The sequence below is a fragment of the Oncorhynchus mykiss genome, chromosome 20 (genome assembly GCF_057628025.1).
Source record: "Oncorhynchus mykiss isolate SJ-2025 chromosome 20, ASM5762802v1, whole genome shotgun sequence".
Lineage (NCBI taxonomy): Eukaryota > Metazoa > Chordata > Actinopteri > Salmoniformes > Salmonidae > Oncorhynchus > Oncorhynchus mykiss.
This window is the reverse complement of record NC_143041.1, coordinates 46,474,331-46,491,328: the sequence shown is the minus strand read 5'-3', so window position 1 is coordinate 46,491,328 and position 16,998 is coordinate 46,474,331. Positions and strand designations below refer to the sequence as shown.

At 44.6% G+C, this 16,998-nt stretch overlaps 1 protein-coding gene and 1 long non-coding RNA gene across 3 annotated transcripts in view; both read right to left on the bottom strand.

The window, feature by feature from the left end:
• Nucleotides 1–16,998, bottom strand: part of LOC118942075 (uncharacterized) — a 784,985-nt gene that overhangs the window by 587,049 nt on the left and 180,938 nt on the right. The gene's annotated exons all lie outside the window — the stretch shown is intronic.
• parga (poly (ADP-ribose) glycohydrolase a) overlaps nt 1–16,998 on the bottom strand; it is a 96,022-nt gene that overhangs the window by 50,662 nt on the left and 28,362 nt on the right. For both annotated transcript variants that reach the window (XM_090211955.1, XM_090211956.1), the window contains one exon: nt 14,244–14,398. In XM_090211955.1, the coding sequence (XP_090068081.1) occupies nt 14,244–14,398 (155 nt within the window). The remainder of the gene's footprint in view (nt 1–14,243; nt 14,399–16,998) is intronic.

Below are 16,998 nucleotides of genomic sequence, written 5' to 3'. Positions count from 1 at the left end.
GTGCCGGGTGGAGATTATAACAGAACATGGTCAAGATGTTCAAATGTTCATAAATGACCAGCATGGTCGAATAATAATAGGGCAGAACAGTTGAAACTGGAGCAGCAGTATTAGCATCAGTATTAGCAATATTAGCATTGAAGCTCTTATCACGAGACTGTGACGGTGTGAAATTCCCAGTCAGCCTATTGTGTGTATTGACATTAATTTTGCACTGTACAGCTTTACCTAAGGATTGGGGATCAATGAAATGTGGTATCAGTCTACTTAATTACACCAAGCTATTTTTTCCCCAACGTCCTCCTCAGAATGATCAGACTGCAAAACATTGTTTTTCCTCGGGAATGCTACAATCCAAGTATCGTATGCAAAACTCTTAGAGACTTACCCAGAAAGACTCACATCTGTAATCACAGCCAAAGGTGACTCTAATATGTATTGACTACGGGGTGTGAATACTAAATGAGATTAACTTTGTCATTGTGGGGTATTGTGTGTAGTTTTCATAACGGGTGAGAAAAATATATTTAATAATCCATTTTGAATTCAGGCTGTAACAACAAAGCGCGGAATAAGGCATAAGGGGTATAAATACTTTCTGAAAGCACTGGACGGACAGATGTGTTCTAAACAAGTAGGTCCATACCATCTGATTAGGTGATCTGGACCGCAGGTCATTGTTTTAAAAGCGTTATGAAAAGTGATAGTGTGCTATCCCCCTATCTCCAGTGATGAGAACCACGTAGCTAGAATGTAATCCTAGAATGTAATCCTAGAATGCAATCCTAGAATGTAATCCTATACCACTTCCTGATTTCACAGACAGACCCTCTTAGACGTTATATGGTGTATTATGATAAAACATAGGATTTCACCAAAATGACAGGAGTTTCATGATTTTTTTTTTTTTCTTTCTTTCTGGGGGTGGATTATCCCTGTAAGTAAGTAGCCTAATTATGTATGGACTGCACTACTATATTTCAGAACATCAAAGGCCAGTTTTATGGTGGGCCTGAGGTGGTGGAACTAGGTGGGATGACGATGGAAAAAGCCACTGGGTGTTGGGAGTCCGGAAAGGTAGATCACACACACATCCCAGTCCTTCTGGGCAGGCAGGAAATAACTACTACCCTCTACTGAAATACCTTCGTCTGTAGGGGTCCTTTAAAGACCTACTGACAATTATTTGATTTCATTACTAAAATGAGAAGGATTGGAAGAGACGACACACAGTGTCACCAGTACTGAAGAGAGAGACCGAGACATGGAGAGACACCGAGAAAGAAGGAAAGAGAGTGAAGGAAGAGAGAGACAGGGAGAGAGACACCGAGAGAGAAGGAAAGAGAGAGAAGGAAGAGAGAGAGAGACACCGAGAGAGAGGGAAAGAGAGAGAAGGAAGAGAGAGAGAGACACCGAGAGAGAAGGAAAGAGAGTGAAGGAAGAAAGGGACAGGGAGAGAGACACAGAGAGAGAAGGAAAGAGAGAGAAGGAAGAGAGAGATACACCAAGAGAGAAGGAAAGAGAGTGAAGGAAGAGAGAGAGACACCGAGAGAGAAGGAAAGAGAGAGAAGGAAGAGAGAGGCAGGGAGAGAGACACCGAGAGAGAAGGAAAGAGAGAGAAGGAAAGAGAGACAGGGAGAGAGACACCGAGAGAGAAGGAAAGAGAGTGAAGGAAGAGAGAGACACCGAGAGAGAAGGAAAGAGAGTGAAGGAAGAGAGAGACAGGGAGAGAGACACCGAGAGAGAAGGGAAGAGAGTGAAGGAAAAGAGAGACAGGGAGAGAGAGACCGAGAGAGAAGGAAAGAGAGAGACAGGGAGAGAGACACCGAGAGAGAAGGAAAGAGAGAGAAGGAAGAGAGGGACAGGGAGAGAGACACCGAGAGAGAAGGAAAGAGAGAGAAGGAAGAGAGAGACAGGGAGAGAGAGACCGAGAGAGAAGGAAAGAGAGAGACAGGGAGAGAGACACCGAGAGAGAAGGAAAGAGAGAGAAGGAAGAGAGAGAGACACCGAGAGAGAAGGAAAGAGAGTGAAGGAAGAGAGAGACACCGAGAGAGAAGGAAAGAGAGTGAAGGAAGAAAGGGACAGGGAGAGAGACACAGAGAGAGAAGGAAAGAGAGAGAAGGAAGAGAGAGATACACCAAGAGAGAAGGAAAGAGAGTGAAGGAAGAGAGAGAGACACCGAGAGAGAAGGAAAGAGAGAGAAGGAAGAGAGAGGCAGGGAGAGAGACACCGAGAGAGAAGGAAAGAGAGAGAAGGAAAGAGAGACAGGGAGAGAGACACCGAGAGAGAAGGAAAGAGAGTGAAGGAAGAGAGAGACACCGAGAGAGAAGGAAAGAGAGTGAAGGAAGAGAGAGACAGGGAGAGAGACACCGAGAGAGAAGGGAAGAGAGTGAAGGAAAAGAGAGACAGGGAGAGAGAGACCGAGAGAGAAGGAAAGAGAGAGACAGGGAGAGAGACACCGAGAGAGAAGGAAAGAGAGAGAAGGAAGAGAGGGACAGGGAGAGAGACACCGAGAGAGAAGGAAAGAGAGAGAAGGAAGAGAGAGACAGGGAGAGAGAGACCGAGAGAGAAGGAAAGAGAGAGACAGGGAGAGAGACACCGAGAGAGAAGGAAAGAGAGAGAAGGAAGAGAGAGCGACACCGAGAGAGAAGGAAAGAGAGTGAAGGAAGAGAGAGAGACACCGAGAGAGAAGGAAAGAGAGAGAAGGAAGAGAGAGGCAGGGAGAGACACCGAGAGAGAAGGAAAGAGAGAAGGAAAGAGAGACAGGGAGAGAGACACAGAGAGAGAAGGAAAGAGAGAGAAGGAAGAGAGAGACAGGGAGAGAGACACCGAGAGAGAAGGAAAGAGAGTGAAGGAAGAGAGAGACAGGGAGAGAGACACCGAGAGAGAAGGAAGAGAGAGACAGGGAGAGAGAGACCGAGAGAGAAGGAAAGAGAGTGAAGGAAGAGAGAGACAGGGAGAGAGAGACAGGGAGAGAGACACCGAGAGAGAAGGGAAGAGAGTGAAGGAAAAGAGAGACAGGGAGAGAGAGACCGAGAGAGAAGGAAAGAGAGAGACAGGGAGAGAGACACCGAGAGAGAAGGAAAGAGAGAGAAGGAAGAGAGGGACAGGGAGAGAGACACCGAGAGAGAATGAATGAGAGAGAAGGAAGAGAGAGACAGGGAGAGAGAGACCGAGAGAGAGGAAAGAGAGAGACAGGGAGAGAGAGACCGAGAGAGAAGGAAAGAGAGTGAAGGAAGAGAGAGACAGGGAGAGAGACACCGAGAGAGAAGGAAAGAGAGACATAGGGAGAGAGACACCGAGAGAGAAGGAAAGAGAGAGACACCGAGAGAGAAGGAAAGAGAGAAGGAAGAGAGAGACAGGAAGAGAGACACCGAGAGAGAAGGAAAGAGGGGGAGAGAAGGTAAGAGAGAGACAGTGAACGAGACACCGAGAGAGAAGGAAAGAGAGAAGGAAGAGAGACAGGGAGAGAGACACCGAGAGAGAAGGAAGAGAGAGACAGGGAGAGAGACACCGAGAGAGAAGGAAAGAGAGAAGGAAGAGAGAGAAGGAAGAGAGAGAGGAGGAAGAGAAAGACGGGGAGAGAAGGTAAGAGAGAGAAGGAAGAGAAGAAAGAGAAGGGAGAGAGAAAGAGGGGCAGAGAGAAAGAGAGAGAGAGAGAGAGAGAGAGAGAAAGAAAGAAAGAGAGAAAGAAAGAGGGTGAGAGCTCAAACTTTGTCCATCTATGTGAGTTCAGTCAAGCTTGAACTTTTGATAGGAATTAGAATCATCTCTCGCTCAACTTCCCTTTCTCTCACTGCAGCCGGGCCAGGCCGGTTATGTAGAAATCAGTGGAGGCTCCTCAGAGGAGAGAGGGGAGAACCATCCTCAGTGAATTTCATGAAAATCAGTTGTACCTTTTAGATAAAATGATGCTAAATATAATCACGTCACCAAATAACTGATTAAAACACTATTCTGTAAGATATTACTGCACTGTTGGAGCTAGAAACCAAATAATTTCACAACACCCGCAATAAAATCTGCTAAACATGTGTATGTGACAAATCAAATTTGATTTGAGAAGGTCTACAGTAGCCTCCACAGCACTCTGTAGGAGTAGCACCATGGTGTAGCCGGAGGACAGCTAGCTTCTGTCTTCCTCTGGGTACATTGACCTAGGAGGCTCATGGTACTCACCCCCTTCCATAGACTTACACAGTAATTATGACAACTTCCAGAGGACATCCTCCAGCCTATCAGAACTCTTGCAGCATGAACTGACATGTTGTCCACCCAATCAAAGGATCAGATAATGAATCTAGTACTGAAAGCATATGCTACAGCTAGTTAGCACTGCAGTGTATAACATGATGAATCTAGTACTGAAAGCATTAGCTACAGCTAGTTAGCACCGCAGTGCATAATATGATTAATCTAGTACTGAAAGCATATGCTACAGCTAGCTAGCACTGCAGTGCATAACATGATTAATCTAGTACTGAAAGCATTAGCTACAGCTAGCTAGCACTGCAGTGTATAACATGATGAATCTAGTACTGAAAGCATATGCTACAGCTAGCTAGCACTGCAGTGTATAACATGTGGTGAGTAGTTGACTCAAAGACAGACAATAGTTGAACTGTTTTGAACAAATTCAATTTCTTCCAAAATGAAGGTGAAGCGAGAGAGAGATTTTGTATTTTTTTCTCACTTTCAGTTTCACTTACTTATCTAGCAGACGCAGCTATCTAGTTTAGCCTACTAGTTTAGCCTACTGCTTAATCAGTGGGATGCTATGTTAGCTAGTTTAGCCTACTAAAACACCCTGCTTAATCAGGGAGATGCTATGTTAGCTAGGTTAGCCTACTGAAACACCCTGCTTAATCAGTGAGATGCTATGTTAGCTAGTTTAGCCTACTGAAACACCCTGCTTAATCAGTGAGATGCTATGTTAGCTAGTTTAGCCTACTGAAACACCCTGCTTAATCAGTGAGATGCTATGTTAGCTAGTTTAGCCTACTGAAACACCCTGCTTAATCAGTGGGATGCTATGTTAGCTAGTTTAGCCTACTGAAACACCCTGCTTAATCAGTGGGATGCTATGTTAGCTAGTTTAGCCTACTGAAACACCCTGCTCAAACAGAAGGATGCTATGTTAGCTAGCTGGCTGGCTATGACTAAACAACACGACACGAACTCTTCCAAGTCAAGGTAAGATTTTGGTTTCACTCATTTATTGCCACCGGGGCCCGACGGTGTAACTGTTTCCTGACTATACACTGTAACTTTACTGCATGATTGTAGCGGGTTTACTAACCGTTAGTATATTAACTAGGTTGACTATGACTTTACTTTAGCTAATATGGTGACAACGATGAAGGCTGTGTGTAGCTGTTTGGCTTGGAATTATTATATTATTATTTTTCCCACCTGGTCACATGTGTGTTGTGTTGTGCAATAAAGTCCACAAGCGAAGGGAAGAGAAGGAATACAACGTGGCTGCTATGAGAGTGAACTCCGTTTACATGTGATTCGGGGGTGTATTCATTCCAACGATTCTGTTGAAAAACGTATCTTAAACGGAGGCAAAGGGAACAAAAAACGTGGATAAACATTCCTGAATTTGTCCAACAGAAACTCTCGTTTGCAAATGTTGGACTAATGAATACACCCTATATCAGCTAGATGCAGGCAAGAGTCTGCAAGGCGCTATTGAATGTCACTGTCTGTCACCTCAAATTTGTCTCTCGACCTGTGTGTACCTACGTTGTAAACTTTCATTCATAGGCTAGGTTGTAGCAATCTCATGATATAGGGAAAATTATATTATCATGTAGTAACCTAAACCTATCACTGTTACATTGAACTGGGTGAATATGAATGACAGTAACCTAAACCCATCACTGTTACATTGAACAGGGTGAATATGAATGACAGTAACCTAAACCTATCACTGTTACATTGAACTGGGTGAATATGAATGACAGTAACCTAAACCTGTCACTGTTACATTGAACTGGGTGAATATGAATGACAGTAACCTAAACCTGTCACTGTTACATTGAACTGGGTGAATGGAATATGAATGACAGTCATCCAATATGCTGTAATGGAAATAAGGTCATGCTAACGAAAAAAAAATGTTTGTCCTCCCTCATCTAAAACTGGCACTGACTGCCACTGGTAGAAAGTCCTTCTTACATCGTTGCAACAATGGCAGTTGGCCCCAGGCCTCAGTCCCATCACAAAGTCACACTCATGTGTCCCTCCACTCCACAGCACTTACACAAAAAGGAAACGAACAGAAGAGAATGAGAAAAAAAACAAGAAAACACGGCCCCCTTTCCACTTTCCCGCAACCCAAGGGCTACATTAACAAGGCCCCATGTCCCTTTTAAAAGACGAGCAGGGACGTCAGGAGGCTAATTAATCTCATCCAGCCTACTACAAAAGCTGACTGCCTATAGAGGTGCACTAGTGAGGCTATTTGAACTGAATGTCTAAACCAGCATTAAGACCAAATCTACTAAACTCCTGTGCTTTGCCTTTCTCCGGCATGCCATTTCAATCAGAGAGAGAGAGAGAGAGGAGAGAGAGGAGAGAGAGGAGAGAGAGGAGAGAGAGGAGAGAGAGGAGAGAGAGGAGAGAGAGGAGAGAGAGAGAGAGAGGGAGAGAGAGAGGGAGAGAGAGAGAAAGAAAGGAGAGAGAGAGAGGGGAATTTCAATCAGAGAGAGAGACAGAGAGAGAGAGAGACAGAGAGAGAGAAAGAGAAAGAGAGAGAAAGAGAGAGAGGAATTTCAATCAGAGAGAGAGAGAGAAAGAGAGAAAGAGAGAGAGAGAGGAATTTCAATCAGAGAGAGAGAGAGAGAGAGAAAGAAAGAAAGAGAGAGAGAGAGAGAGAAATTTAAATCAGAGAGAGAGAGAGAGAGAGAAAGAGAGAGAGAGAGAGAGAGAGAGAGAGAGAGAAAAAGAGAAAGAGAGAGAGAGAGAGAGGAATTTCAATCAGAGAGAGAGACAGAGAGAGAGAGAGAGAGAGAGAGAAAGAGAGAGAGAGAGGAATTTAAATCAGAGAGAGAGAGAGAAAGAAAGTGAGAGAGAGAGAGAGGAATTTCAATCGGAGAGAGAGAGAGAGAAAGAAAGAGAAAGAGAGAGGAATTTCAATCAGAGAGAGAGAGAGAGAGGAATTTCAATCAAAGAGAGAGAGAGAGAGAGAAATTTCATGAGAGCGAAAGGAATGACAAGGCTTAATGACACAAGGCTTGATGCACTGAGAGGCTGAGAGCCCCTCCAGGCCCAGAGAAACTCATTCATTTAAGTCCATTCCTCATTTTTCTTTTCTGTCATTGTAGCCTAGTAGAAACAAATCTTGAGTCATGTTATTTAGCCCACAGGGCTCTCACAGGGCAGCTAGCCAGCCAATGGTTGGCAAGAGCAGGTAAGAGCAGGCTTTTAGTAATAGAATTCCAATACGGTATTTTGGGGAATGGTGAAATGAATACATAATTATATAATGGCAACAATCCATCAAAGATGTTCCGTGTAGAGATGTGTAGAGAAAAGTGTTGCAGAGTGCAGTTCATTTTCGTTAAGACTAGAACTCTCATTTGTATGAAGAAACTTACAACAGAACAGCACCAAATCTACTTTACCGAAACAAACAAGAACACATTTTTTTTTTTTTTTTTTTTTAAAGACTCCCCCTGCTAGACTACAAATGTATTTAAATGAATCCCAGATACATTTATACTCATTGAGTTAAAAGGAGGCCTTGCTGAGGGATGTAAGAAAACGTCTGTACTATTGCATCTCCCCAACGGGGAGGCCAAGGGTCCTTCCAAAATGGCACTCTCCTAAATGACCAAATCAGTGAAATCTACTAACAATGCTCTTGTCTTGGACACAACACCATCAGTGGACGGTGTAGAGGTGTAGGCAGGTGTCCTTGGGTGGTCACTAGGGTTTTTTTTCCTTGCCCTTATTGAGGTTGGGGGTTTTACCTTCCACCAGGAATCTCCAGCAAAAAGGTTAATTAAGCCTTAGCTTAGTTCCCAAGTGCCACTAGACTGACCCCTGGACATGGCCAAAGTGTTCAAATCATCATCAGTGATCTTGTGATGTGGCCTAGGTTACATTGGGTGTTTACCCTCTCTACAAGTGGGGGTGGGGGGGGGGTCTACCCTCTCCCTCCCACAGGCAACTCGTCCAAGGTTAATCAGCCAGCCTTAGTTCCACTAGACTGACCAGCTCAGACAAACAGGATCTCCTTCACTGCTGCACGGTTACAGTCCGTCTCGGGGGGTCTTTTACCGGGAACGCTTGTCCACCAACACACACCATCGTCAGGGTTTCAGATCATTTCCAAAGGCTTTTACTGTTAGCTAGCTAGCTAAGCGTCCATCTCAGATGCAAAGTAGAGGACTTCCTGGTTCTCTTTTCAATCAGGAAATCCTTATCCGACTAGCTGAATTAAATATTGAAGGGCTGTAGTTAGAGCCACTTTAATCCTCCTGTATTTTAGTAAAAGGGCTGTAGTTACAGCCACTATAATCCTCCTGTATTTTAGTAAAAGGGCTGAAGCTACAGCCACTATAATCCTCCTGTATTTTAGTAAAAGGGCTGTAGTTACAGCCACTTTAATCCTCCTGTATTTTAGTAAAAGGGCTGTAGCTACAGATGGCCATCTGAGACAATGTTAATCTCATTTTCCCTTCTCCACTTAGATAATCACACTATCTGGGTCCCAAACGGTTCCCTATGCCCTTTAGGGCCCATAGGGCTCTGGTTAGACGTAGTGCACTATAAAAGGGTATTGGGGGGGGGGGGGGGGTACCATTTGGAATGAAAAAAAAAGTGTGACGCAGACAGAGATGGGGAGTGTGTACAGAGCTCCAGTCTTCTCCGTTCAGGAATTAGAGAGTGAGGCGCTAGTATTACATTACTTTAATCCTATAAAGTCCCCGGTAGAAGTAAAAGCTCCTCTATTAGGGAGTAAAAACCGCACCACCACGGGCAACAACAATTCTGTTATCAGATCTTCTCCAAGGACAGACCTTGGGGAGGGTTGGGTTTGAAAATCGGGACATACCTCGGGGGGGGGTTGGGTTTGAAATCAGAACAGACCTCAGGGGTTGGGTTTGAAATCAGAACAGACCTCGGGGGTTGGGTTTGAAATCAGGACAGACCTCGGGGGTTGGGTTTGAAATCAGGACAGACCTCGGGGGTTGGGTTTGAAATCAGGACAGACCTCGGGGGTTGGGTTTGAAATCAGAACAGACCTCGGGGGTTGGGTTTGAAATCAGGACAGACCTCGGGGGTTGGGTTTGAAATCAGAACAGACCTCGGGGGGGTTGGGTTTGAAATCGGGACAGACCTCGGGGGGGTTGGGTTTGAAATCAGAACAGACCTCGGGGGTTGGGTTTGAAATCAGAACAGACCTCGAGGGGGTTGGGTTTGAAATCGGGACAGACCTCGGGGTTGGGTTTGAAATCGGGACAGACCTCGGGGTTGGGTTTGAAATCAGGACAGACCTCGGGGGTTGGGTTTGAAATCAGAACAGACCTCGGGGGTTGGGTTTGAAATCGGGACAGACCTCGGGGGGGTTGGGTTTGAAATCGGGAAGCCTCCAACATTGACTCTGTACCGGTACCCCCTGTATATAGCCTCCATATTGACTCTGTACCAGTACCCCCTGTATATAGCCTCCACATTGACTCTGTACCGTAACATCCTGTATATAGCCTGTACATTTGTCAACAGTTACAGGCTCAAGTCTTCTTGAGTATGACGCTACAAGCTTGTCACACCTGTATTTAGGGAGTTTCTCCCATTCTTCTCTGCAGATCCTCTCAAGCGGCCAGGTTAGATGGGGAGCGTTGCTGCACACCTATTTTCAGGTCTCTCCAGAGATGTTCGACTGGGTTCAAGTCCGGGCCATGGCTGGGCCACTCAAGGACATTCAGAGACTTGTCCCGAAGCCCACTCCTGCATTGTCTTGGCTGTGTGCTTAGGGTCGTTGTCCTGTTGGAAGGTGAACCTTCGCCCCAGTCTGAGGTCCTGAGCACTCTGGAGCAGGTTTTCATCAAGGATCTCTCTGTCCTTTGCTCCGTTCATCTTTCCTTCAACCCTGTCTAGTCTCTCAGTCCCTGCCGCTGAAAAACATCCCACAGCATGATGCTGCCACCACCATGCCTCACCGTAGGGATGGTACGATGAGCGGTGGCTGGTTTCCTCCAGATGTTTGGCATTCAGGCCAATAACTTCAATCTTGGTTTCATCAGACCAGAGAATCTTGTTTCTCATGGTCTGAGAGTCCTTTAGGTGCCTTTTTAGCAAACTCCAAGCGGGCTGTCATGTGCCTTTTTAACTGAGTTTCCGTCGACCTCATGGCTTGGTTTATGCACTCTCAACTGTGTGACCTTATATAGACAGGGGTCTGCATACTTTTCAGAATGCAACATCACGGATTATGATGAGGTTATAATGCTTGTATGAACCCTTATGTCCTAATAAACATTTCATATCAATCATTAACTGCACTGCACTGGTCTGCAGAGAAGTGTTCAGGTAACTAATGCTTGCCTCACTGAGTCAAGACTATTGAGTGCGAGTGAACAAGGAAGTAAGAGATCATTTTAAACCACCTTAAGGTGACCCTGTAGAATAACCGGACTGTCTGCTACCTCGTGTATAATTTGGCTCATAATCAAAGTGGTGGTACAGTACATGGGGGCATTTGCCAGACATAGAGGAAGTGATGCAGTCGAGAACGCTGTGAGACCGGTTAGTTAGATCAAGATAAAGTCTGAGTGCCAGAGAGTCTGCTGTGAGGAGGACAAAGTTCTGTCAAATCCCAAAAGGATCCTTTACCGCCACCAAACAGACCAACTGGGCAGTGTTTTGACCCTCTGAATGTACCAGTTTTGTAGGCTGAGTGCCAACTCCTTTTTGTCATTGTCATGTTTTTTTGTACAGTCCATGGTGTATACTACAACAAAAGGTTCAATGAGTTAGCCAGCTAACTCGAATAAACAACCCCAAATAACTAGTAACCCCATGTGTCGGAGGAAACACTGTGCACCTGGTGACCTTGGTTGGCGTGCACTGTGCCTGGCCCACCACAGGAGTCGCTGGTGCTCGATGAGACAAGGATATCCCTACCGGCCAAACCCTCCCTAACACGGACGACGCTAGGCCAATTGTGCGTCGCCCCACGGACCTCCTGGTCGCGGCCGGTTACGACAGAGCCTGGGCGCGAACCCAGAGTCTCTGGTGGCACAGCTGGCGCTGCAGTACAGCGCCCTTAACCACTGCGCCACCCGGGGAAGCCGACCAAGTCCATTTCAACCAAAATGTGTTTTCTGAACATTTAGGCAAGTTAGCTGGCTAACTCATGGTTAATATTCTCCCCTCTAGGGGACAGGTCAACATTACTGTTACCTGGTGTCTGGTTCCCATGTTGATCCTGTGAAATAGATCTGCTACAGCACTGACCTGACACAGAAAGAATCTTATGTGTCGAAATACAATAACCCTCTCTCATAGACCCTAGCCCTAAAAAACATATTCAATAAACAGGACATACAATGTTGATACAAGTAAAATTGAATCGAAATGGTCTGCACAGTTATGGAAATGTCATCCGGTAATGAAATGAAGATAAGTCGAACAGTGGCTCTTAAAAGATGTGCCCATTTGAATTTATGCTGGACTGTTGTGTGTTCATTTGTGGTAGTTGGATAAAAGGCATGCCAGTGCTGTAATTGAGGGAGCCAGACTGATCCTTATTGAATCATTTCTTACAATGGTAAGGTATTAGTGTTCAATGTGCACCCCAATCAGCAGGTAGCCTGGTGGTTAGAGCAGGTAGCCTGGTGGTTAGAGACAGGTAGCCTAGTGGTTAGAGACAGGTAGCCTGGTGGTTAGAGACAGGTAGCCTGGTGGTTAGAGACAGGTAGCCTGGTGGTTAGAGACAGGTAGCCTAGTGGTTAGAGACAGGTAGCCTGGTGGTTAGAGACAGGTAGCCTAGTGGTTAGAGCAGGTAGCCTAGTGGTTAGAGCAGGTAGCCTAGTGGTTAGAGACAGGTAGCCTAGTGGTTAGAGACAGGTAGCCTAGTGGTTAGAGCAGGTAGCCTGGTGGTTAGAGACAGGTAGCCTAGTGGTTAGAGACAGGTAGCCCAGTGGTTAGAGGCAGGTAGCCTAGTGGTTAGAGACAGGTAGCCTAGTGGTTAGAGACAGGTAGCCTAGTGGTTAGAGCAGGTAGCCTGGTGGTTAGAGACAGGTAGCCTAGTGGTTAGAGACAGGTAGCCTAGTGGTTAGAGCAGGTAGCCTAGTGGTTAGAGGCGGGTAGCCTAGTGGTTAGAGGCGGGTAGCCTAGTGGTTAGAGGCAGGTAGCCTAGTGGTTAGAGGCAGGTAGCCTAGTGGTTAGAGGCAGGTAGCCTAGTGGTTAGAGGCAGGTAGCCTAGTGGTTAGAGGCAGGTAGCCTAGTGGTTAGAGGCAGGTAGCCTAGTGGTTAGAGGCAGGTAGCCTAGTGGTTAGAGCAGGTAGCCTAGTGGTTAGAGGCGGGTAGCCTAGTGGTTAGAGGCGGGTAGCCTAGTGGTTAGAGGCAGGTAGCCTAGTGGTTAGAGACAGGTAGCCTAGTGGTTAGAGACAGGTAGCCTAGTGGTTAGAGACAGGTAGCCTAGTGGTTAGAGACAGGTAGCCTAGTGGTTAGAGACAGGTAGCCTAGTGGTTAGAGACAGGTAGCCTAGTGGTTAGAGACAGGTAGCCTAGTGGTTAGAGACAGGTAGCCTGGTGGTTAGAGACAGGTAGCCTGGTGGTTAGAGACAGGTGCCTAGTGGTTAGAGACAGGTAGCCTAGTGGTTAGAGACAGGTAGCCTAGTGGTTAGAGACAGGTAGCCTAGTGGTTAGAGACAGGTAGCCTAGTGGTTAGAGACAGGTAGCCTAGTGGTTAGAGACAGGTAGCCTAGTGGTTAGAGACAGGTAGCCTAGTGGTTAGAGACAGGTAGCCTGGTGGTTAGAGACAGGTAGCCTGGTGGTTAGAGACAGGTAGCCTGGTGGTTAGAGACAGGTGCCTAGTGGTTAGAGACAGGTAGCCTAGTGGTTAGAGACAGGTAGCCTAGTGGTTAGAGACAGGTAGCCTAGTGGTTAGAGACAGGTAGCCTAGTGGTTAGAGACAGGTAGCCTAGTGGTTAGAGACAGGTAGCCTAGTGGTTAGAGACAGGTAGCCTAGTGGTTAGAGACAGGTAGCCTAGTGGTTAGAGACAGGTAGCCTGGTGGTTAGAGACAGGTAGCCTGGTGGTTAGAGACAGGTAGCCTAGTGGTTAGAGACAGGTAGCCTAGTGGTTAGAGACAGGTAGCCTAGTGGTTAGAGTGTTGGGCCAGTAACCGAAAGGTTGCTGGATCAAATCCCTGAGCTGACAAGGTAAAAATCTGTCGTTTTGCCCCTGAACACGGCATTTAACCCACTGTTCCTAGTCCGTCATTGTAAATAAGAATTTGTTCTTAACTGGCTTTCCAAGTTAAATAAAAACTCAAATAAAAAATTATGAGTGGTTAGCCATGGAAATAGTACACAGTGGATACAAGGCCTATATTTACAACAACAACAACCAAATGTAAGCATTACTGAAGCTTTCAGACAAATATGAAGAGATATACTGAACAACTACCTCAGAGAGATTACAGAAGACAAAGTGGTTAGTGAGGAAAGCAAAGTCAGTAGGCTAGTGCCCCCTTATGGAAATGGGACTAGTTTCAGACCTCCTCGTCTATCTGATGTCAGCCCGCCTACAAAATATCAACGTCTATGTTCCGGGAACGCAGACGCTAACTGTACCACTGTGTTCCCGTGGGAACACAGAACTCTTGACTCTTGACAGAGCTATTCTATTGGCCGTTGCCTCTGATGTCAAAAGATTATGTCAATAGATACACCTTTCAGCATCCTAAAGTAAAAATATGACGAGAACTAAAACCAACTGAGCTCCAGCGGTTCACATTAGCTCGGTTGGTATAGCAACGCCAAGATAGTGGGGTTTGATCCCTGGACCAACGGTATATAAAACATATGCACAATGTCAATCGCTTTGGATAAAAGTGTCTTCTAAATGGCATTTATTATACTATATATATGAACTATTCTACAAAAATGTGCCTCCTTTGTGAACAAAGAGGACGGAGGGTAAACTCACACCTTTCTGCAGAAGTTAATGTCAGGGGAATATCCTAATGTTATATGACAATATGAAACATAGTAAGTAGTACCTGTAGAAGTTGATGTCAGGGTAGTTGAAGTATTCTGACTTCCTGTTGTTGCGTCGGGGGAAGGTACAGAAGAAGGCATTGGCCAATAGAGAAGCCACCTGCATCTGAGACAGGGTGATGGAGTGGTTCATTCCTTCCTTCAGCAGAGGGATGGGCTGGAGAAAAGACAAACGATTTCTTGACTTGCATTTTGAGTCATTTAACAGACGCTCTTGTCCAGAAAGTCTTACAGTTGCTTGATTTCTTAGTGGAGTAAATGTGGAGTAAAATAGGAGTAATGGCATAAAACAGGAGTAGTGGAGTAAATGTGGAGTAAATAGGAGTAGTGGAGTAAAATAGGAGTAGTGGAGTAAAATAGGAGTAGTGGAGTAAAATAGAAGTAGTGGAGTAAAATAGGAGTAGTGGAGTAAAATAGGAGTAGTGGAGTAAAATAGGAGTAGTGGAGTAAATGTGGAGTAAATAGGAGTAGTGGAGTAAAATAGGAGTAGTGGAGTAAATGTGGAGTAAATAGGAGTAGTGGAGTAAATGTGGTGTATATGTAGAGTAAAATAGGAGTAATGGCATAAAACAGGAGTAGTGGAGTAAATGTGGAGTAAATAGGAGTAGTGGAGTAAAATAGGAGTAGTGGTGTAAAATAGGAGTAGTGGAGTAAATGTGGAGTAAATAGGAGTAGTGGAGTAAAATAGGAGTAGTGGAGTAAAATAGGAGTAGTGGAGTAAAATAGAAGTAGTGGAGTAAATGTGGAGTAAATAGGAGTAGTGGAGTAAAATAGGAGTAGTGGTGTAAAATAGGAGTAGTGGAGTAAATGTGGAGTAAATAGGAGTAGTGGAGTAAAATAGGAGTAGTGGAGTAAAATAGGAGTAGTGGAGTAAAATAGGAGTAGTGGAGTAAATGTGGTGTATATGTAGAGTAAAATAGGAGTAGTGGAGTAAAATAGGAGTAGTGGAGTAAAATAGAAGTAGTGGAGTAAATGTGGAGTAAATAGGAGTAGTGGAGTAAAATAGGAGTAGCGGAGTAAAATAGGAGTAGTGGAGTAAATGTGGTGTAAATAGGAGTAGTGGAGTAAAATAGAAGTAGTGGAGTAAATGTGGAGTAAATAGGAGTAGTGGAGTAAAATAGGAGTAGTGGAGTAAAATAGAAGTAGTGGAGTAAATGTGGAGTAAATAGGAGTAGTGGTGTAAAATAGGAGTAGTGGAGTAAAATAGGAGTAGTGGAGTAAATGTGGAGTAAATAGGAGTAGTGGAGTAAAATAGGAGTAGTGGAGTAAAATAGAAGTAGTGGAGTAAATGTGGAGTAAATAGGAGTAGTGGTGTAAAATAGGAGTAGTGGAGTAAAATAGGAGTAGTGGAGTAAATATGTTGTATATGTAGAGTAAAATAGGAGTAGTGGAGTAAATATGGTGTATATGTAGAGTAAAATAGGAGTAGTGGTGTAAATATGGTGTCTATGTAGAGTAAAATAGGAGTAGTGGTGTAAATATGGTGTCTATGTAGAGTAGAATAGGAGTAGGAGTAAATATGGTGTATATGTAGAGTAAAATAGGAGTAGTGGAGTAAAATAGGAGTAGTGGAGTAAATATGGTGTATATGTAGAGTAGAATAGGAGTAATGGAGTAAAATAGCAGTAGTGGAGTAAATATGTTGTATATGTAGAGTAAAATAGGAGTAGTGGAGTAAATATGGTGTATATGTAGAGTAAAATAGGAGTAGTGGTGTAAATATGGTGTCTATGTAGAGTAAAATAGGAGTAGTGGAGTAAAATAGCAGTAGTGGAGTAAATGTGGAGTATTGCAGTAAATGTGAAGTAAAATAGGAGTAGTGAATAATGAGTTTGGTCATTTAAAACAAAGCAGCTGAATGATATTAAGTAAATTAACGAAATACTAATTTAGGCCCTTACTCGTGGGGATGTTCGAATCAACCAGTATAGCCTTAATCACAGTCGAGGGTCATCTATAATCTATTTAACTCAAGTAGGGCTAAATTACTAATCCGGATTGAGGGTTAGCAAATACACAATGTCTTTAACGTAGTAAGTGGTAGTAATTTTTTGGGCATAACATGTAAGTGAAAAGGAGCACAGTGGAAAGAGACGAATGTTGAATAGACGACACACACACTAGACCAGATTTGTCCTAAATCGGCACAAAACCTGCTACAAAGGCACCGTGACGACAGAGAACAAACCTTTTCACAAAATGGTGGTTAAGGAAAGATGATGAAGGTAGTTTTTTGGTCCCTTGTTCAAATCAAAAGAATTACAAGTGACTCTTTGCACACCGTCATGACTGCTGACACATTCAATACATAAATCAGAGAGCTAGATCGGCACTAGTTCCCAATTTGGTGTTAGTCAGAGAGAGGAGGAATGTAATGGGGACTGAGCCCATTCGGCTTGGGCCTTCCCATTAATCTCTGGTCCAGGCTCCAGCTCCAGCAGCACCTCACAGAAAACCAATAGATTTCAAGAGGCTCAATCTCATCTCAGACTAGCTGACTCTTTATGGCCAAGTTAGCTCTAATCCGGGGGGCTCGGGAATCTGTTTGTGCTGTGGAATCTAGTTGTCTTTCTATTTTTTGGGGGGAGGTTCACTGATGCTCATGTCAGGGAATGGTCTTTAACATTTCAACATGTAGCCTAAGGCTTGTGATGTATACTGAGGTACTGAGATATTTGTGGGAAAAGCCACATGCTGGTTTTTCCCAATATCGTCAATACCGTTGAAACTATTTATCGAAAGTTTTTATTTGTATTT